The 22285-nt window shown below is 39.6% G+C and overlaps 1 protein-coding gene across 1 annotated transcript in view; it reads right to left on the bottom strand.

The window, feature by feature from the left end:
• Positions 1-863: 863 nt before the first annotated feature.
• The window catches only part of LOC118479556 (splicing regulatory glutamine/lysine-rich protein 1-like), a 64970-nt gene continuing 43548 nt past the window's right edge, over positions 864-22285 (bottom strand). Inside the window, exons 4-5 of the mRNA XM_035974134.1 lie at positions 3342-3512; positions 864-971 (exon numbers count right to left, since the gene is read on the bottom strand). Of these exons, the coding sequence (XP_035830027.1) occupies positions 864-971; positions 3342-3512 (279 nt within the window). The remainder of the gene's footprint in view (positions 972-3341; positions 3513-22285) is intronic.

Genomic DNA, 22285 nt, shown 5'->3' with positions numbered 1-22285 from the left:
ATTACCTAGTCCTAAACCGATCACATAATATCATCAATAAGCATTACTAGCATGAAACCCTAGTGCAATCATATACAACCAAAATATCATGTATCGAAGTAAATAACATCAAACACTAACCGAGTCGAGTGAATGATAGGATCGGTCCAAGCAAAAAGCTTCGAGAGATGGTCTCGGTTTGCCGTCGCACCAAGAGAGAGTGGAAGAGAGCTTAGGGTTTGTTGGTGTGGAGTGTTTTGGTAAGGTGTGTGATGGTTACTAACACCCTAGGTGTTAATCAAATTAAGGGGGATGGGCCGAATCCAAAGTGTGGCCCTAATGGGCTTGTGTAATCGGCCAAGGTTTGTGCATCATGGGCTCGTTTGTCATACCAACATTCACTACATTCAAATCATATAATCTTAACGTATCATGTGTAAAATCAAATAATATAGTTCACATTAGCACGTAATGTTACACAAAATAGGTTCGAAATACGAGTTGTCACAGGTAGGATACCCATATAGTCTTTTCCCTTTTTGGCCTTCTTCTCGTTACTCACCCGAGTAACCTTCTTGAAATTTACGATTTTTCTCTTGTTATCCCCAGATGACTCTACGGGAGTCTCATTTTTCTCTTCCGTGGTGGAAAATTTTCCTTGTCTAATCGCTTCTTCAGTGAGCGCCACGCTCATGTCGATTGCTTCGATGATTGTTGAAGGCTTAGATGTTACCAGGCTTAGGATCTGGGGTGCCAATCCCCCGATGAAACGTTCAATCTTCCTAGATTCTGGTTCCACCAAACGCGATGCAACTTGTGATAATTCGCCAAATCTCTGCACATATTCAGCTATCTTTGTACCTTCCATTTTCAAGTTTCACAATTCAGTTTCCAACTTCTGGACTTCCCCTAGAGCAATATCTTTTGCGCATTAGCTCCTTCAATTCGTCCCACGTCAAAGAATACGCAGTAGTCTCGCCCATTGTATGAACCTGAAGGTTCCACCATGACAGAGCCCCATCTACAAATAGTCCAGCTACGTACTCTGGGGCATATTTGCTCAACCGTAAGACAGAATTCGTCTTCTCCACCCGACGCACAAAAGCTAAGGCACCCCAGTGCCGTCGAATTCTCGAGGTTTGTGGTTCAAGAACTGCTCGTAAGTGCAGCCGCTGGGTGTGTCATTTCCTGAGGTACCTCCGCCGTGTTCAGAGCGAAGGGCCTCGAGTTGTGCGATGGCTTGCGAGATACGCCCTTGCAGTTTTGACTCTGCTGTTGTCGGCAGAGGGTTGTTGGTATCGACGTTCCCTTGTATCGACATCTTCTGAGAAGAAGATTGGTTAGGTCAGGTCTTATTCGTTCGGGGAGTGCGTATAGTTGTTTAGAGATCATATGCACAGACACATATTAGGTTATCATACCAACCAATCAAGCAATAGTATAATCATAGTATAACCAAGTAGTTTGGTAATTATGTTTAATGAGAGCATAGAAAGTAAGCATGTAGCATTATAATTATAGCACACACATATAGATCAATAACGTGCTTAATGAAGACATAGCGACTGAGCTTTCGTTGGTCATTGGTCACAAAGTATTGTCGCATGCTTAATGTTGATTGGCTTCTCATTATTCCCTGGCCACCATTGTGTTGTCTTCCAAAATGTATCACATCAACGGGGACACATGGTCACCCTACCCTTGTCCATTAAATATGTTAGTGTATCAAAATTACGTAGTCATATGTGGTCTTCAAAAGTCTCCACAATCTCGGCTTATCGTTAGTGTCCTTACCCAAATGTAATTGTTGGTGCATGTTTGTGACAATAGCTTGGATTTGGTCTTTGGATATCTTGTAATTGGTTAAACGATAAACAGTTAGCGGGTTTAGCTTTGTAATAGTTAGTTGTGAAAAGTGACTCCCCCTTCAATCTGACAATAAGTTTTTCACTTTTGAAGTTTAGAAAAATCATATCCATCACTGATGTAAATAGTTCGTTACCCATGTTCACCTACTATTCACCTCAGACGCTTTACAGGAACAACCACTGTCGAACACATCAACAGTCCTTCTTGGTCATCCTGCACATTCTCAACAACTTAGTTAGATTTAACAACCCAAACCTGACCGGTTTTGGGTCGACCATGTAAATCAGTATATGATGCTTCTAACCAATATCCATCACACCTAACTGGTGTCTTGGATGTTGTACTCGTTGTTGAACAAGATTTATAATTTTCACTAGGTCTTTTATCACGAGAGTTCCAATAAAATCTCGGATTTTCTGACCTCTGAAAATTATTATCTTGATACCTTCTTCTCCCATTATCAAACCGTGAATTTTGAAACAATTTTTTATTATGTTGAACATTTGAGTTACTGAAACCCCTATGTTCGTTTCCTCTTTGAAAATTTCGATTACCAAAACTCTGGTATCGATTTTGATATCCAAAATTTCTATTTTGATTTTGAAACCGATTTGATTTACCATTGAAATGACTAAAATGTGAAAAATTGTTTCTTGGTCTATCAAATCGTCTTGGTGTTGAAGTTTTAGATTGAAACCTTGGTTGATTACATTGACAATGTGGTTGCACATTATTATTCAAACCAACCCTATTCTCATCCTTAACCTCATCAACTTTTTCTTTATTTTTCTCCAAAGGACAATAACTCGCCACGTGCCCTCTATTGTGACAACTAAAACAAGATTTTGTCTTGTAATTTCTCTTTTTCTTAAATCTCTTTTTAAATGTTTTCTTCTTTTCCTTTTTAGTATCCTCATCCGATTTATGAGGTGTACTGTCAGACTCAACAGATTCTTTCAAAGTTTCTGGACTACTTGGCAAGTCCACAGCTATCGGATCCACTACAGCTAGTGTAGTAGGCACAAAATCAATTAGCTCATTTTCATCAGGTAAAAACGAGTAATCTTGATCTTTAGAAGATGAGGCTTTACTAAACCCCAAACCCTTTTTATCATTACTCTTTTCAACCCTTTTTGAATTTGAGTCCTAACTAATGAAGAATTTCCAAATTTGTCTAACTTTCCTTTAAGTTCAACAATTTGGTCTTGTGCAACGGCCAATTCCCTGCACTTATCAGAAAATTCATTAGTTTTATCTTTTATAGTTTCACGAGCCAAATCAATGATCTGTAACAGTTCATTGACTTTGCTTGTTAAACTACTGATTTCTTGTTCATTTGATTTGAGTTCATTTAAGCAATTTGACTCTCTTTTAATCAAAAGAACATTTGACTCTTTTTGTTTTTCCAATTCAGCTAACAGAATTTTGTTTTGCTCCGATAGTCTGTTAACTTGACCCTGTAGTTCAGTGCAATTATGACATGTATGACTTACAGGTTCTGATGTTACCTTCACCTCTGTTGTAAGTTCATTCACACCATTCAAGCCCTTTGAAACTTTTGCAGCCTTCTTCTCAGCAGCTTTCTTCTTCTCTTCTTCCACAACATCTGCTTCTTCATCTAAAGGACGACCTCCGACACTCTGTCTTGATGAACTAACGTTTCTCTAAAGCTTCCCACAGCTCATAAGAAGTCCCACAGTGCTTGATGGTATGAATGAACTTAAAACAGAGGTGAAGGTAACATCAGAACCTGTAAGTCATACATGTCATAATTGCATGATAGAGTGTGTTGTTTATATTTCCAGGATTTGATTATTATTTATTTGGGTGTTTATAGTTAAGTAATTAAAACATGATAAAACAGTTTATATGCAGAACTAGACACAGTTGGGATATCTTAAAGGATGACATCAGTATACTCACCTACTAAGATGAATCTTTGTGCATACCTTGATCGCGGGGGTATATCCTGAAGTGGGACACACTAGTATTTCAGTAAATAAAATTACCTTAACGTATCATATGGTAATGGTACTTGAAATGTTCATGCATTTTGTTTAAGAGGACAAACATACTGGTAATCATCTTGAACTGTTTTTCATGAAAAATTAAATAAAGAATTATCTAATTGTGTGAAACAGTTTGATTGTGCTGATATGATCTTCTTACCAGTGATTCTCACAAAAATAGAGTGTTTATTGCTTTTGTATTTGCTTGCTTTCAAAAACTACAAAAATCCAAAAAATAGTGTCATTTTCTGTTTAAAATTCTTAATGTACGGAAAACTGTTATTCTTGGAGGAATTGTTACTGATAAGGGGAGACGGTGTTAGAAAGTGAGTTCACAATTTTCAATCAGGCAGGATCTTTTGTGTTGGACAAAAAGTTTTGCGTGTTGGTGATAAGTTGAAAACGCTTAATCTGTTATACAATTTAACTAATCTCTTGAAAAATAATTTATTTAACTTATGTTGAAAAATTCTTATGGTTTCTCGAGATGTTTGTTTTATAGTATACAGATTGAAGCAGTTTGTTGCTGAGAAGTTGTTGTGAAGTGTGAAGATGAGAGTTTGATTGGATGCATGGTAGAACCTCCTTTCTATATTGCAGACAAGATTGAAGAGTTTGAAGATTGTTGTGCAAATGCTGAACTGGAGTTTACTCAAACGCTAACGTGTTGAAGATTTGGTGATTGGATGCATCAGCTTAGGGGGAGTCTGTTGCTGACAGAAGCTATTGAAGCTGAAGCTATCCAAAGACCAACAGTGCAAGACTACATGAAGATTGCAAGAAGACTGAAGACAAAAGACTGAGGACAAAGTTTTTATGAAGCTATTGTCAAGGGGGAGTTTGTTGGTGCATGTTTGTGACAACAGCTTGGATTTGGTCTTTGGATATCTTGTAATTGGTTAAACGATAAACAGTTAGCGGGTTTAGCTTTGTAATAGTTAGTTGTAATGTTTGGGCTAACTAAACCCAAAGAATTGGGTGATGGGGGCGAATTGGGCCTGTCCAATTCGCAGACCATGATGTTTGACCTAGCCCAGTTGTAAACCTTGTGTTATATAAACAAGGTTAGACATTAGGGTTTGAGGTTAATCAGTTAATCAGCCAAAACAGTATTTTGAGAGAGCAATTTCGTGAGAGACATAGGCTTGGACGAAATTGAGTGTTGGTTAGGGTTTGATTGATTGTAATTCAGTTTGATTGATAATCAATAGAAACCCGGGTTGAAAGTTGTAGGATCGCTTGGTGACCCGAACGAGTCGTTCAGAGGCTTTCTCCTTGGTTTCAGGTGCGGAATAACAAGAAACTAAGGTAGAAACAGCAGGCAAATCACTTTTAACTACTTGTTTATTGATTTCAAACGTTTACAGCTCAAATCTCGTACCGGCAGAACCTCGGCACGATTTCTACGACTCTTACAACTGGGATCGCTCATCAGGCTATTTATAGAGATTGGGAACCGCTTATTGGACAGGCCCAATAAGCGGCCCATACATGTTACTCGAGCGGTTCTAACATCTTGTCATAAAAGCGGTCCAGAACATGACCATTCGAGCGGTTCATGTATCTAACTGACTAATGAGCGGCCCAACTATCTAATTTGACTCTAAAAGCGGTCCAATCATCTAAAACCTATACATTTTCACTATTTCTAGTATTACGTGCCCAGATCTAACGTTCTAAGACATTGACTCGATACAAGACGGAATCAGCAGATGTAGTGCACCAACAGACTCCCCCTCAGATGTTGATGGAGTCGACTATCGAGTCACAGCAATGCTGTCTTCAGTACTTCAGTCTTGATCAGTCTTCGGGCTTCACTCTCTTTATCAATCTATCATTCTAAGACATGAACGAAGATGTAGTCGACAGACAACTGCACTAACAGACTCCCCCTTGAATGTTGACGGAATCTTTAGTGAGAGACTTCAAACAATCACAACTCTTCAATCTTGTTCGGCCTTCTTCAGGAACTCAGCCTGGAATAATATCTTCTTCAGGAATTCCTTCCTGGAATCACATGCCTGGATCATTCTCTGGCTCTAACTTTCATCAGACTCCCCCAAACATAATGCTGAGATCTCTGTCTGGAAATCGTTATCACCATTGAAATCAACTCCTGGCTTTCTCTGTTTAAGCTCTCCTCTGGTTCTGATGTGTCTCCTGGCTATTCGTAGCAACAGGATCAGAAACCTGCAAAACTCAACCATACTATTACAAACTAATACAATTTGCAATTCAACTTAATGAATCAGCAAATCATATAAGAAAAATTATGAAGATCAAACTGTAGGTTACCATTCAACTTATTCATCAAGTTAATGAACCAAATTTGCATTTCAAATCTTCACAATTTAACATACTCTCCCAAACCACAAGTTCAACATGTTTAGCACTTGAAATGTCAAATATCAGTTCTTCACACTCTGTTGTCGAAAATCTTTTTGTAATTTTCAAATATCAAACAAAAATACAATATTTTTGGATTTTTGAATTTATAGAAAAACAGAAATGAACACTATTTTTGAGAGATTGTGCAAGAGGATCATATCGGTTTTTTAGACATATCACCAACACCGTTGATCTTGATTAATCAGCAAATGTTAAAAACAAATTTACTTCTGATTGTCAGTATTGTTGTCCACTTAAACCCCTACACAAATTTTCAATTGATTCAAGATACGTATTTAATGTTTTAGAACTTAGACTTATTTAAGTGTCCCACCTCTTGAATATACTCCCGTATCCAGATCTCAATATTCTGATCTACAGGTAAGTATAACTACAAATGATATCTGTATATAAATTAGGGGAAAAATGCGAGAACTGAGGGATCTCAGGTCAGAACTTCCGTTCAGCAGAGAGATATCAGCTTCGACTTAGCAGTGGGTCCCCTTTAGAGGATCTTTTCAGCTACAACAACTGATCATCAATTTTATTGTCTAATCAGCTGAGGGCTTTATGCTATGTTTCAAGCATATGAAGAAAGTATTAGCCAGGGACTAGGTCAGAACCACCGTTCAGCAGAAGTCCCGGAATAATACCCCAGACATCATTTAAGTACAAGAACCTAGTATTCCAGAATAAGAAACCTTTCAAACGAGATTTCAGGGGTTACCTATATATCCAAGTAGTGTTCCCCACAAAATAAGTAAGTTTTGATTTTATGTTTATATCTCGAATACAATTTACTAACTGTGTGAAGCCTACTGACACATCATTAGTAAGACTTGTTTAAAAACAATTTTGTCTTTACAAATCTCTAGCATGCTGTGATAGTCCACCGATGTACTATCATCTCCTCTTTTTGCAGCAAAACTCATTTTCATTTTTCAATTTTTTAAATTTTTCAAAATTTTCTTACTCCCCCTAAAATCAAAATATGTTTCAATTTTGATTTTCTGAGGAAAAATTGAAAACAAACTATACAAGAAACTTGACAACATTATGTGAATTACCTCAATTCACCATTCTCGTGCAAAAAACAATCAGAAATCCCCCTCACAACAAACTATTTTCCCATTGTGATTTCAAAACACTTAAGTTTGTTTCAATCAAAATGGTTTTTCCGGAAAAATTAGTTTGTGTTCCAACCATTTGTAGATTTGGGGTTATCTCATCATCTTGTTTTCTTCAAACCTTTTAAAGATTTATCATTTCCAGTTTACCATAAACCATCAGTAGAAAATCAAGTACAAATTAATGTCCCTGATTTACCACATGTAAATCGAAAAATCACCAACGTGAAATTTCTCAAGAAATGTGCCGATTCATGATCCACGATACCATCTTGGGATCTCCGGCAAGTCAGGTTTTTCTATTTAAACAATTTCACCCAAGCCTGACTGCCCTTGGGTGATTTTGAATTCTTGCTCAACAATGGTGGAAAGTTTTTCTCATCCATTGTTAAACTAGAATTCTCAACTTTTACCTCAACCAATGGCTCCTCTGGTTTTACCATAACAGAATCATTGCCTGAAGGTGGCTTGTCCGACTTTGACCTGTCAGATTCATCGCCGACCTTTTCTTTCTTCTTCTCCTCTTTTGTCCTCAGATTTGTATCTGATGAATTCTTTTTGCTCAACTTTGCAGATGAAGAAGTAGATTCATCAGAACTATTAATCTGTTTGTCCTGTGAACCCGAGGACAAAATCTTCTCGAGATACTCTCTCGCCTTCTTCCTCTTTTTCATCAGTCTGTCTTTCTGCCCCTGTGAAAGTTTGACTTTCTTTTCCGGAATTGACTGCTCTTGAACTTTAGGTTTCAGAACCTTCTGTTCCTGGGGCTTGACTTTGACTGGAATCTTTTCCGATTTCTGAGAATTAGCCCTCAATCTTTCATTCGATCTCCTTGGGCAATCTCTGGCAATGTGACCTTTGATGTTGCAATTAAAGCACCTCCTGGTCTCATATCTCCAGTACTGGCAATTAACAGCAATGTGTCCATGATAGCCGCAGCTGTAACACATTCTGTTATCGTACCAGTTATCACCGTTGTACCAAACACTCAAGTCGTAACACTGTTTGGCCTGGTGATATTCCTTCCTCAACTTTGTTGGATTTGACGCTTTAGCACTGTGGTCTGACCTGCACCACTTATTACCAACTTTTTTGAGTTTTCATTTTTTATTTTTTGTAAATTTTGTTTTTGATTGGATGATCGATCCGATGAACTTTTATTATCTTTTTGTTTCTGTTCTGCTTTCTTCTTCAAAGGCTTTTGCTTAGAACATTCACCTTTTTCGGTCGATTGCAAAACAGTTTTCTGAATTTTTTCTTTCAAATTTAAAAACAATTTTTGTTTTTCTTTTTTAACATTTTCATCATCGGATGCATCATCACAATCTTCAACTTTGACAGAGTCAAAGTTTGTGACACAGTCACTTATTGGAACTGAATTGATCGGTTTTGGACAAGGAATATTCAACTTGTCAGATTTAGTCGCAAAACTGATCAATTTCTTTTTAAGTTCATCAATCTTGATCCTTGAACTCTTAGCTTCGTCTTCAAGCTTAGATATTCTTTCAAGATGAGACTTGATTGAATTTTCATTTTCATTTTTCAAATTTTCAAGAACAGATTTTTCATTTTCCAAAACATTTATCTGTTCTTGAAGTTTCACTTCATTAGCTTTAAGATTTTTGTTCTCCAATTTTATCCAGAAATCTTCATTTTCTGATGATTTCTGTTTGCTTTCAAAAACCTTTTCATTTTCTTTCAAACCTTTGGTCTCTAATGTCAAACTGTTCACACTACCCAACAGTTTGCCATTTTCGACTTTCAACTTCTCACAAATACCCTGTAAGTCTAGAATCTGTTTTTCATCATCTTTCTTCTTATTGTTCAACTTCTTGATCTCCAATGCTAAACTTTCTGCATCCTTCACAAGTTTGTCATTGACTGTCTTGAAGTTGCGACAATTTGAGCATACTGATGCAGACCTTGACAATTCATTCTTCACAGATTCTTTGACTTTTACAGCTTTTTCTTTCCTTTTCTCATCCTTGATCACCATCTGTTCTTCAATCCTTTTAATGAGTGGAGTAATTGTCAGTTGAGAAAATTCTCTAGAACTTTTCAAGTTCAAGACATAATCTTCCCATTCTTCTTTCGGTAAAGCACTGATAAATTTTTCAACCCACTCTTCTGGTTCTTTTGTAATATCTAAATCAGACATTGAACTAACAAGATGGATATATCTCTCAATTACACATCTTGTGCTTTCTCCTGGAAAACCTGAAAATGAATCAAACTCTTTCGTTAGCACTCTTCTTCTATCACATTCTTCTTGAGTCATGTTAAACACATTAAAACCCATGATTCAGTAACTCGGTTTTTCAGATGTGACGAATAAGCGAAACAATTTTTCGAATAAAAAGTTCAAAAAATTGTCTGAAAAAGCGGTCCAAATCAATCCGAATAAGCGGTCCAGATTAGTTCGGATGAGCGATCCAGGAACTGATCGAAAAAGCGATCCAGATTTTGTTCAAATAAGCGGTTCAAAAATTTGTTGTTTGACCGAATAAGCGGTTCAGACTTGTACGGATAAGCGGTTCAGGTAGTTCGGATGAGCGGTCGACAGTCAATTTTGGAGCGGTCCACAGACAACCGACCGAATGAGCGGTTCACAACCGTCCGAATAAGCGGTTCACTACCTGTTCGATCGAGCGGTCCATAGTTTCAAACTCAATTTTTACCCACTTAAACTTCGAATTTTGATCCGAAACTTTCCAGGATTTATCTCTATGCCATCGCGCACAATCCCTGAGTTTTTCAGCAAATTTCGACCGTTGAAAGTGTCTGAATCTGAAAAAGAAGGTGTAGAAGTAAGAAAAAGTGACAAAATCCAGCTAATTTCTGCAGAGAACCTCCTCCTAAGCTCTGATACCAATTGTAGGATCGTTTGGTGACCCGAACGAGTCGTTCAGAGGCTTTCTCCTTGGTTTCAGGTGCGGAATAACAAGAAACTAAGGTAGAAACAACAGGCAAATCACTTTTAACTACTTGTTTATTGATTTCAAACGTTTACAGCTCAAATCTCGTACCGGCAGAACCTCGGCACGATTTCTACGACTCTTACAACTGGGATCGCTCATCAGGCTATTTATAGAGATTGGGAACCGCTTATTGGACAGGCCCAATAAGCGGCCCATACATGTTACTCGAGCGGTTCTAACATCTTGTCATAAAAGCGGTCCAGAACATGACCATTCGAGCGGTTCATGTATCTAACTGACTAATGAGCGGCCCAACTATCTAATTTGACTCTAAAAGCGGTCCAATCATCTAAAACCTATACATTTTCACTATTTCTAGTATTACGTGCCCAGATCTAACGTTCTAAGACATTAACTCGATACAAGACGGAATCAGCAGATGTAGTGCACCAACAGACTCCCCCTCAGATGTTGATGGAGTCGACTATCGAGTCACAGCAATGCTGTCTTCAGTACTTCAGTCTTGATCAGTCTTCGGGCTTCACTCTCTTTATCAATCTATCATTCTAAGACACGAACGAAGATGTAGTCGACAGACAACTGCACTAACAAAAGTGATTGCTGATTTCTGTTCCTACACGTTTTCTGCTAATTCTGATCAAGAGGATTCCGCACTCTTGATTGGAAAGACGATTCTGTGAAAGATCCATATACATCAAGGGGACCTACAATTGGTATCAGAGCATTAGGCTCTTGAAGAAGCTCGGTTCAGAATTGTTTGCAGCAGAAACAGGAAGTTTTTCGAAAATTTTTGAAACTGAAAATTAGGGTTTTTAAAATTATCGAAATTTGTGTGTTTTGGTTTGATAAATTTTCGAATTTTCGGCTGTTTGATCTTCTGGTTTGTTTGTTTGGTGGTTTGCAGGATTTTTGGAAAGATTCGGTTGATTCTGGAAAAGTTTTCGGCTGATAGACTTGAAGATTCGAAGACTGTTCTTCGTGTTCTTCGTGTTTATTCAATCGGTTCTTCATAATTTTCGATTTTAAGTTGCTGATTTGGTGTTTTGATTTTGCAGATTAGTGTTAGAAAATCAGAAAAATCTTCAAAATTTCAATCAGATCAAGTTTCCAAACTTAACTGGCGAATTTGATTAATTTTGCTGACTGACCAGCGAAATTAACACCCAGCGAATTTGTGACAAAATTACTCGGTGATCGGCGAAGTAAAATCCAAAGGCGACTTTGGTAACCGTATAAATTTTCCACAACGAAATTATTACGGTTTTCGGCGACTTTACTGGTCGTCATAATAGCGAATTTACCAGCGAATTTGACTTGACCAGCGAAATTAACTGATCAGTGAACTTGAACATCTCAGCGAACTAGAGCAGCATAATTAACGTTTTGGCCAGCGAAATTAAACAAACCCAGCGAAATTAGTAGAGAAGTTAAGGGGTGGAATTTAAGTTGGCAAGCGTCGGAAAATTTTCAGTGTTTCGCAAATAGAATTTGATCCGTAGCTCGTTTTTCAGAACCGTTTGCGCCGTTAGATTCCTTGGATTTTTAGGACAAAAAAAAAACAGACTCTGGAAAATCCCGAAATTGGTTTTTGACATTATATATCATTGGATTCGTCTTTTCGAGACGATTCTAAAGGTGTAATTTGGTAACCACTGTTTTCGGAAAAATTCTGTACGGTTTTCTCAGTCTGCATCGTTTAAAATGTCGAACATGACCAACGTGAATGCACCTAAGATGATGAAGGTGGAGAACTATCTTACTTGGAAAAACAGCTTCACATCCTTCATTAAATCTCAGGATGCAAGGATGTGGACTTGTATGATAGATGGATATGTTGCTCCTACACGTCATGTTGAAGGAAGAGTGAAAGTGATCTCTTATGATAAGATGGATGAATCTGAGAAACTTATGGTTAATGCTGAAAAGAGAGCTTTAGCTGCAATAAAGACATCCTTACCTGAGAGCATCAAACATACCTTTGCGAAGTACACAAATTCAAAGGATATGTGGGATGCATTACAAAAGAGATATCAGGGAAATGAGAGTGTCACTCAGGCATTTTTGGCAGAGATAGTGCCAGTTGATGAGGCTGAAACTAGTGTGAGTGATGCTGAATCTCAAGTGGAGAATGCTGAAGCAAAAGTGGATGCTGAAGTAGAGACGGAGAGTGAAGCTGAAAAGGTTGTTGCTGATGGAACTACAGAAGTTCATGAGGAAGAGGTAAAATCTAATTCTATGTGTTTGATGTGTCGTGAACTACAGGGTGAGGTCGACAGGTTGTCAACTCAAAATCAAAGTCTGGTGAGCGAGATGTCTAGCATAAAAGAGTCAAACTTTTTTGCTAAAAGAAATGAATCTCTATACTTGAAGAAGATAAAAGGTTATGAAAGTGATCGAAGCCTTAACATGCAAATTAAACGAAAAACTTCAAGTAATAGACTTAGCTCATGAAATGATGGCTAAGAAAACAAAAGAGAATTCTGAAAAATGCAAAGAGTTGTCAGATGCACAACTCAAAATTATTGAACTTGAACAGAAATTAAGTCAATTCAGAGATTCGTCTTTTGTTATGAAACACATGATGGGTGGGTTAAAGAAGAGTAATGACAAGACCACTGTGGGCTTCCAGGGCTTTAATGAAGTCCCACCTCCTCTTAGTCATGACTATTCTTTCCAGCCTGATGAAGATGAGCTAGCAGCCTGTATGTCAACTTCACCAAGTAGTTTCGGATGTACATCAAGTCAAGGTGAGGGGTCTGAGAATGGTGATGCTAGGAAGAACAATAACAGGGAATCTTTGAAAAAGAAAAATTCACCTCCAAAGGGCAAAAATCAAACTTTTGTTAAAAAGATTAATTTTGTTCAAGGTAGTGATATGAAAAATGAAACTGCTGTTATTGAAAAAGAATCAAATGTAGAGTTTGCTAAAAATAAGAACAAAGAAAAATCTGAAATTAAGCAAACTGAACAGAATTCTTCTAAGGCATCATCACCATCAGATAAGGGAGCTACCTCAGAGACTCCAGCTAAGAAGTCTTTGAAAAGGAGATCGTGCTTCAGGTGTCACATAAAGGGACATGTAGCTAGCTGCTGTCCTAACAAAAATAGTGAAGCACAAATGAGTGACAAACAGAGAGGGAAATTACCAGTGAAGAATGGTGATAGTGAGGAGAAAGGGTCAAATTCTCCAAAGAAATATGCTCCTAAGCAACCACAGAATGTTGCTGTTGGTGTAGATAAGGCTGAAAAAGGAACTCCTCAAGTTCCTCGTTTTCAAAGAAATCAACCTAGATTTCAGCCTAGATCTCCACCAGGCAGATCAGTTCACCTAGAATGAAGAATTATAATTCTAATAATTTCAGAAGTCAAAGTCAATATCAAAATCTATACCTGAATAATGGTGGTCGAACTTTTTATAACAATGGCTTTAGAAATTACAACAATAATGCTTCTTGGAATCAAAATTCAAGGTTTCAAAATCAGAATTTCCAAAGGTCAAATTGTCCAAATGTATATAGGAACCCTCAGGACCAAAGACCTAGTGGAAATCAAAATCAAATTCCATCAACAGGTTTGAGATCCAAGACTCCAGTTAGGAGTAATGGATATTGGATGGATGTTCCAATAGTTGGTGAATTTGGACTGTGACACCCTAGGAAAACCAGTGAACAATACAGCTTACCTAGCTTCCTCAGTGAGTGCGTACCAAATTTCGGGACGAAATTTCTTTTAAGTTGGGGATAATGTGACAACTCGAATTTCCAAGATTTCTATTTCGCATTTATTGCACGTTCATTTATTGTTTAGTTATTTATTTGCACAATTAGTTGTTATGGAATTTTATACGCTTCGATGCAATGAATTGTATGGTGTGATTGTGCATGATTGTTTGTTAAATATTGAAAGACTTGTCAAATATGTAAACTTGGTGGTGAAACTATGAAATTGTTATGAGATGGTGTACATGTGTAAAATATGATACTTAGGGAGGTAGAGGGTAATTAGTGAAATCCTAGAGATACTTAACCCTAATCTCTTTCCCTAATCATTCACTAATCATCACAAGAATCAAAACACGTACCCTCACATCCCCTAATCCTCTCTACAATCATCTTCTCATCATTCTTGGCTTCACAAGTCTCTTGCAACAAATTTAATCTTCCATTCCATTTAGAATCAATCAAGGTAATTGTTTAATCATTGTCTGATGTTAATTGTTGATTGATTGATTGATTGATGTTAAAACCCTAGTTCTTCATGTGATAGGCTGTGATTATTGATTTGATTCTGAATTATTGTGATGACGATGATGATTAGTTGTATGATTGATGGATCGCTCATTTTATGATAGTTATTGTAATCATCGATTGACTGCTTATGATTTCTGTAATGTGAATTAGGGTTTTGATTGTATGAAAACGTAACTGGTTGAATAATAGAACGTAACTGTTTCAATTGTGATTGCTTGTAGTCTGAGTTTTATGAAATGCATTAAGGATCCGAGTTTTATAAGATGTAATGGTCCGAGCTTAATGCCCAACATATGTCCGACCTTTAAAAGGAACATAGGGTCCGACCTTTAAACATAGGACATGTAATCCGAGTTTCTTATTACTGTGAATGTCCGAGTTTTATGTACACCACACAATGTCCGAATTTTTGTATTAAGTATAAAAGGTCCGAACTTTAAGTAAATCACACATGATCCGAGTTCTTATACATTGATGTGTCCGACTTTTAAAACAACACAAAGGGGTCCGACCTTGCACTATGTCCGAATTTAACCCCCCCTTATGTTGTCCGAGCTTTATTAAAGGTGGGAGTTTTGTCCGAGTTTTGACATAAGTCATGGGGTCCGAATTTCATGAGAAACCCCCATGTCCGACCTTTGAACCCCCACCCCCTTTGGTCCGACTTTTGAACAGGGAAACCCCCCCCACTTGTCTGTCCGAGTTCTTTTATAGGGTAAGCCCCTGTCCGATTAGTGTGTTGTTAAAAATGGAACTACGAATATATGTTAAGTTGTTATATGTTATATGTGACAACTATGAATATATATTTGAACCTGTTAAATTGTTAACTTTGTTAAGTTACGTGCATGACTATGTAAGTGGTTAACTGTTGTTAACTCAATTAGTATATCCTGCTAGTTAATTAACGATGTGACCGTATCATTCCTGTTATGTTTGTAAACTCTGATAAGTTGCTAACATCGTTAAGACTGCGACTCTCCCAAGAATGTGAATCAATAATCATGTTAGTACAAACTGTGATGAGCATTTGTGTGAAACATTGATTACATGTGAAATATTGTGAATTCGAAACTGATTGTTATACGTGCATACAATAGGACTTGATTGATTACTTGTGAGTGCATAACCTAGCATACCGAGCAAACCAAGGTGAGTTCACACCCTTACTAAGGCATGGGATTCCCAGGGTTTGGGAATGGGATTGAAGAAATAAGGTTGAATAGATTCATACATATACTGTTACTAGACTACCATACCATCGTCTTCGGTTGTGCAGGACACATACGTAAAACCTACGTATACTTATGCTACTCGCTATCCTCGGTTGTGAAGGATACTCACGTAAAACCTACGTGAAATTATGCTCGCTACTGCCTCGGTTGTGTCAGGCACTTACGTAAAACCTACGTAAACCCCTGCGTACCCCTATCCTCGGTTGTGAAGGATTACTTACGTAAAACCTACGTAAACTTGTACGTGATACTGTTCTCGGGATATGTAGAACACTTATGGTTATGAATAGTCTAGTGGTTATACAACATGGGAAGTCCCCACCCATTTGAAAGTACTATCGGCCCAGTCGAGCCACATGTTACAAACGAACTTACTATTACGCATTTACTTTCTGTGAACTCGCTCAACTAGTTGTTGATCCTCTGTTACATGCCTTGCAGGTCGTTAGATACATGGAGTTTGCACAGGGAGGAGCTGGTCGTTGTGGGCTTGGATCATGATTGTTTGTTGAACACGTTATTGCATTACACACTTATTTATGTTGGGATTTACTTATACGCTTCCGCTAAACAATGATAACTTACTTATGTTTTGGAACACCTTTCATATGGATTTGGTTTGGTTTAATAGCAATACTTTTATTATACATATTGTTCTATATGATTGGTGGCTTGATCCTGGTCAGTCACGCTCCCAAGCGGTGATACTCCGCGGGTGGATTTTGGGGGTGTGACAGATTGGTATCAGAGCCATTGGTTATAGAGAACTTGGTTTTAATATGGGAAAACGTTTTATTAAAACCAGACTATAACCAGAACAGTGCTCTCAATGATCCATAACGACGCTTCGCTCGACGTGCAAGACTCAACATCCTAGGTAATAAGATTTATGTTTATTGCCTACATGCTAGATATGCATAGAACTTTGCTCGTGGTATACTTAGATTACATTGCTCACTACTTGTTATTGCTTAAGAACACTTGTGTGCTTACACTCTTCTGTCATCGCACTATTCGCGAACCTTTCTCACTTATGTTGCCTTTGATGTGAAGATCAATGGCCGGACGAATTAACATGACACAAGCCCAGTTGACGGCTTTCGTTAATGAACAAGTTGCTGCGGCACTTGCAGCTGCTCAAGCAGGTAGTATACCCTGCAGTTTAGACTCACACTAGGATCTTTAGATCCTACATTAACTCTTGTGTTTAACCTTGTCCTATTCGTACACAATAGGTCAACACGCTCAGCAGCCCGTCTGCACTTTCAAGAACTTCATGGATTGTCGTCCTAGCACGTTTAGTGGCACTGAAGGAGCGGTTGGACTCCTCCACTAGTTTGAAAACCTTGATTCTGTGTTCGAGATGTGTGAATGCCCTGAGGCTCGCAGGGTCAAGTACGCCACTGGTACTTTGGAAGGGATGGCGTTAACTTGGTGGAACGCGCAAGTACAGATCCTAGGGTTGGCAGCTGCTAACGCCACCCCTTGGAATGATTTCAAGGAACTGATCAAAAGAGAATACTGCACTCGTGAAGACATTCACAAGTTAGTAGACGAACTGTATCATTTGAAAATGGTTGGGTCAGAGATCGAAGCTTATACTAAACGGTCGAACGAGCTAGCTGTGCTGTGTCCAACTATGGTGGACCCTCCAATCAAGCGCATTGAGTTGTACCTCAAGGGATTAGCGCCAGAGATTCAGAGCCATGTGACATCGGCTAATCTTGACAACATCCAGGCTATTCAACGCCTCGCTCATCGCATCACAGATCAGGCAGTGGATCAGAACAAACTGCCTAAACGTATCAGCGCCACTGCTACCGCTACCACTGCTACTACACTTGCTATCCCCAGTGACAACAAGAGAAAATGGGATGGGGATTCTAGCAAGGGGTCAGCTTCAATTCAGTCACAGGTTCAGCAGCGAAAGACTGACAGTTACCAGAGTCCCAGTCAGCATTCTTCAGGCAGTCACAAGCAGGGCGGATATCGAGGGAACCTCCCAAAGTGTAACAACTGCAACAGACACCACAGTGGCCAGTGTAACAAGGGTCGCTGTCAAAGATGCCTCAAGATGGGTCATGAGGCCAAAGATTGTAGAAGCCCGCGGCCTGCGAATCAAAATCAGCAGCAGCCACTAGCACAGTAGAATCAGCAGCAGGGCAACAAAGGATGTTTTCAATGCGGTGCTGAAGGCCACTTCAAAAGGCACTGCCCTCAGCTAAACAGGAACCAGAACAACAACAACAATAACAACAATCAGGGAAATGGCAACAACAACAACAACGGTGGGAACAACGGCAATGAAGCAAGGGGTCGTGCGTTTGTGTTGGGGCAGGGTGATGCCAGAAATGATTCCAACATAGTTATGGGTAAGTTTCTTCTTGACGATATTTATGTTACTGCTTTGTTTGATTCGGGTGCGGATACGAGTTATATGTATTTGAAAATGAGTAAATTGTTAAAACGTACACCAACACCATTAAACACCAAACATGTCGTAGAACTAGCAAATGGTAAAAGTATAGAAGCCACACAGGTAGTCAAGGGTTGTAACATCGTTCTAGCGGGGCAAGCCTTCTCGATTGATCTCATTCCTATAGTTCTGGGTAGTTTCGACATCGTCATCGGTATGGATTGGTTATCCAAGCAGCAGGCGGAGATCCTATGCAAGGAGAAGATCATTCGTATTCCTCGTACGGGAAAGGAACCTCTAGAAGTTCAAGGAGACAAGAGTGGTGCTGTGGTTGGCATCATCTCTTTCCTGAAGGCTCAGAAATGTTTACGAAAGGGTCATTCGGCTATCTTGGCACTAGTTACTGATGCAGCTTCGAAAGAGAAAAGAATAGAGGATATTCCAGTTGTACACGAATTTCCTCAAGTGTTTCCTGAAGATTTACCAGGTCTACCGCCTCATCGTCAGGTTGAGTTTCAAGTCGAGCTAGCTCCAGGGGCAGCACCTATAGCTCGTGCACCGTATCGTTTAGCTCCAACTGAACTGGAGGAACTGTCTAAACAACTACAAGAGCTCTTGGATAAGGGCTTTATTAGTCCAAGCTCTTCGCCTTGGGGAGCTCCAGTACTATTCGTGAAAAAGAAGGATGGCACTTTCAGAATGTGCATTGATTATCGCGAACTGAACAAGGTTACAGTGAAGAACCGCTATCCTCTTCCACGCATTGACGACTTATTCGACCAGTTGCAAGGGTCGAGTTACTACTCCAAGATTGATCTAAGGTCTGGTTATCATCAGCTGAGAGTCCGCGAGGAGGACGTCTCCAAGGCAGCATTCAGAACTCGCTATGGTCACTACGAGTTTCTAGTTATGCCATTTGGGCTTACGAACGCGCCTGCAGTCTTCATGGATCTTATGAACAGGGTGTGCAAACCCTATGTAGACAAGTTCGTCATCGTTTTCATCGACGACATTCTGATCTACTCCAAGAGTCAGGAGGAACACGAGCAGCACTTACGTCTTATCTTGGAACTTCTTCGAAAGGAACAACTGTACGCCAAGTTTTCAAAATGCGACTTCTGGCTTCGTGAAGTCCACTTCTTAGGCCATGTGGTGAACAGGGATGGGATCCATGTTGATCCATCCAAGGTAGATTCGATCAGGAACTGGCCTGCACCGCGTACACCAACGGAAATACGCCAATTCTTGGGTTTGGCGGGGTATTACAGGCGATTCATTAAAGACTTCTCCAAGATCGCACAGCCGCTCACTATGTTGACACAGAAAGGTGTTACCTATCGTTGGGGTAATACACAAGAAACTGCTTTTCAGTACCTAAAGGATAGGCTTTGCAGCGCACCTATTCTCTCATTGCCAGAGGGAACGGATGACTTCGTGGTTTATTGTGACGCATCAATACAGGGTCTTGGTTGTGTATTGATGCAGCGGGATAAAGTTATTGCCTACGCTTCGCGGCAACTCAAAGTTCATGAACGGAACTACACGACGCACGATTTAGAGCTGGGAGCTGTTGTTTTTGCGCTTAAGATATGGCGACACTACCTGTACGGTACCAAGTGCACTATTTACACCGATCACAGGAGTCTCGAGCATATCTTCAAGCAGAAGGAATTGAACATGCGTCAACGACGATGGGTCGAACTACTTAACGATTACGAATGCGCTATTAAGTATCATCCAGGCAAAGCCAATGTTGTGGCTGACGCTCTCAGTCGAAAGGACACTCTACCTAGACGCGTACGAGCCTTGCAGCTCACTATCCAGTCCAGTCTTCCTGCACGGATACGTGATGCTCAGGTGGAAGCATTTAAACCAGAAAACGTTAAGGCTGAAGCCTTGCGCGGCTCAAGGCAACGATTAGAACAGAAGGAAGACGGTGCTTACTATGTAGCGGGGCGCATTTGGGTCCCACTCTACGGCGGTTTACGAGAATTTGTGATGGATGAAGCTCATAAGTCTCGCTACTCGATACATCCAGGTTCGGATAAAATGTATCACGACATCAGAACTACATATTGGTGGCCTAGCATGAAGGCCCACATAGCGACTTACGTTGGCAAGTGTTTGACATGTGCAAAAGTCAAAGTGGAGTATCAGAAACCAGCGGGCCTACTGCAACAACCCAGGATACCACAGTGGAAATGGGAAGAAATTTCCATGGATTTTGTTACTGGCCTGCCTAGATCCCAGCGTGGGAATGATACTATCTGGGTGATCGTAGATCGACTCACAAAGTCTGCTCATTTCCTGGCTATTAAGGAAACAGATAAGTTCTCTACCTTAGCAGACGTCTACTTGAAAGAAGTTGTTTCGAGGCACGGAGTGCCAACCTCTATTATTTCGGATCGTGATGCACGATTCACGACAGAACTATGGCAAGCGATGCACAAATCTTTCGGCTCACGGTTAGACATGAGCACAGCGTATCATCCTCAGACGGATGGGCAGTCTGAGCGAACGATCCAGACTCTTGAAGACATGCTTCGGGCATGTGTCATTGATTTCGGCAACGGCTGGGAAAAGCATCTCCCTTTGGTGGAGTTCTCATACAATAACAGCTATCACACCAGTATACAAGCCGCTCCATTCGAGGCATTGTACGGACGTAAATGCCGGTCACCTCTATGTTGGGCAGAGGTGGGGGATAGTCAGATCACGGGTCCAGAGATTGTAGTGGACGCCACAGAAAAGATTGCACAAATACGACAACGCATGGCGGCAGCACGCGACCGTCAGAAAGCCTACACGGACAAGCGTAGGAAGCCTTTGGAATTTCAGGTTGGGGAACGGGTTTTATTAAAAGTCTCACCCTGGAAGGGTGTGGTCCGTTTTGGCAAACGGGGCAAACTAAATCCGCGGTACGTCAGACCGTTCGAGATCATTGAGAAAATAGGCAAAGTGGCCTACAAGTTAAACCTACCAGCTGAACTCGATGCAGTTCACAATGTATTCCACGTGTCGAATCTGAAGAAGTGCCTGTCAGATGAGACCCTCATAGTTCCTTTTAAGGAACTCACTATCGACGAGCGGTTGCAGTTCGTCGAGGAGCCAGTTGAAATCACGGACCGGGATGTTAAGGTCCTCAAAAGCAAGAGAATCCCTCTTGTTCGAGTTCGTTGGAACTCCCGACGTGGCCCAGAGTACACCTGGGAACGCGAAGACGAGATGACAGAAAAGTACCCCTAGTTATTCGAAAACCGTGCAACCACTACTGAGACTGAAGCTACTACTGCGGAATTTCGGGACGAAATTCCAAATCAACGGGGGGATGATGTGACACCCCAGGAAAACCAGTGAACAATACAGCTTACCTAGCTTCCTCAGTAAGTGCGTACCAAATTTCGGGACGAAATTTCTTTTAAGTTGGGGATAATGTGACAACTCGAATTTCCAAGATTTCTATTTAGCATTTATTACACGTTCATTTATTGTTTAGTTATTTATTTGCACAATTAGTTGCTATGGAATTTTATACGCTTCGATGCAATGAATTGTATGGTGTGATTGTGCATGATTGTTTGTTAAATATTGAAAGACTTGTCAAATATGTAAACTTGGTGGTGAAACTATGAAATTGCTATGAGATGGTGTACATGTGTAAAATATGATACTTAGGGAGGTAGAGGGTAATTAGTGAAATCCTAGAGATACTTAACCCTAATCTCTTTCCCTAATCATTCACTAATCATCACAAGAATCAAAACACGTACCCTCACATCCCCTAATCCTCTCTACAATCATCTTCTCATCATTCTTGGCTTCACAAGTCTCTTGCAACAAATTTAATCTTCCAATCCATTTAGAATCAATCAAGGTAATTGTTTAATCATTGTTTGATGTTAATTGTTGATTGATTGATTGATGTTAAAAACCTAGTTCTTCATGTGATAGGCTGTGATTATTGATTTGATTCTGAATTATTGTGATGACGATGATGATTAGTTGTATGCTTGATGGATCGCTCATTTTATGATAGTTATTGTAATCATCGATTGACTGCTTATGATTTCTGT

This window comes from Helianthus annuus, chromosome 6, assembly GCF_002127325.2.
Source record: "Helianthus annuus cultivar XRQ/B chromosome 6, HanXRQr2.0-SUNRISE, whole genome shotgun sequence".
Classification (NCBI taxonomy): domain Eukaryota; kingdom Viridiplantae; phylum Streptophyta; class Magnoliopsida; order Asterales; family Asteraceae; genus Helianthus; species Helianthus annuus.
This window is presented reverse-complemented; position numbering and strand designations above follow the sequence as displayed.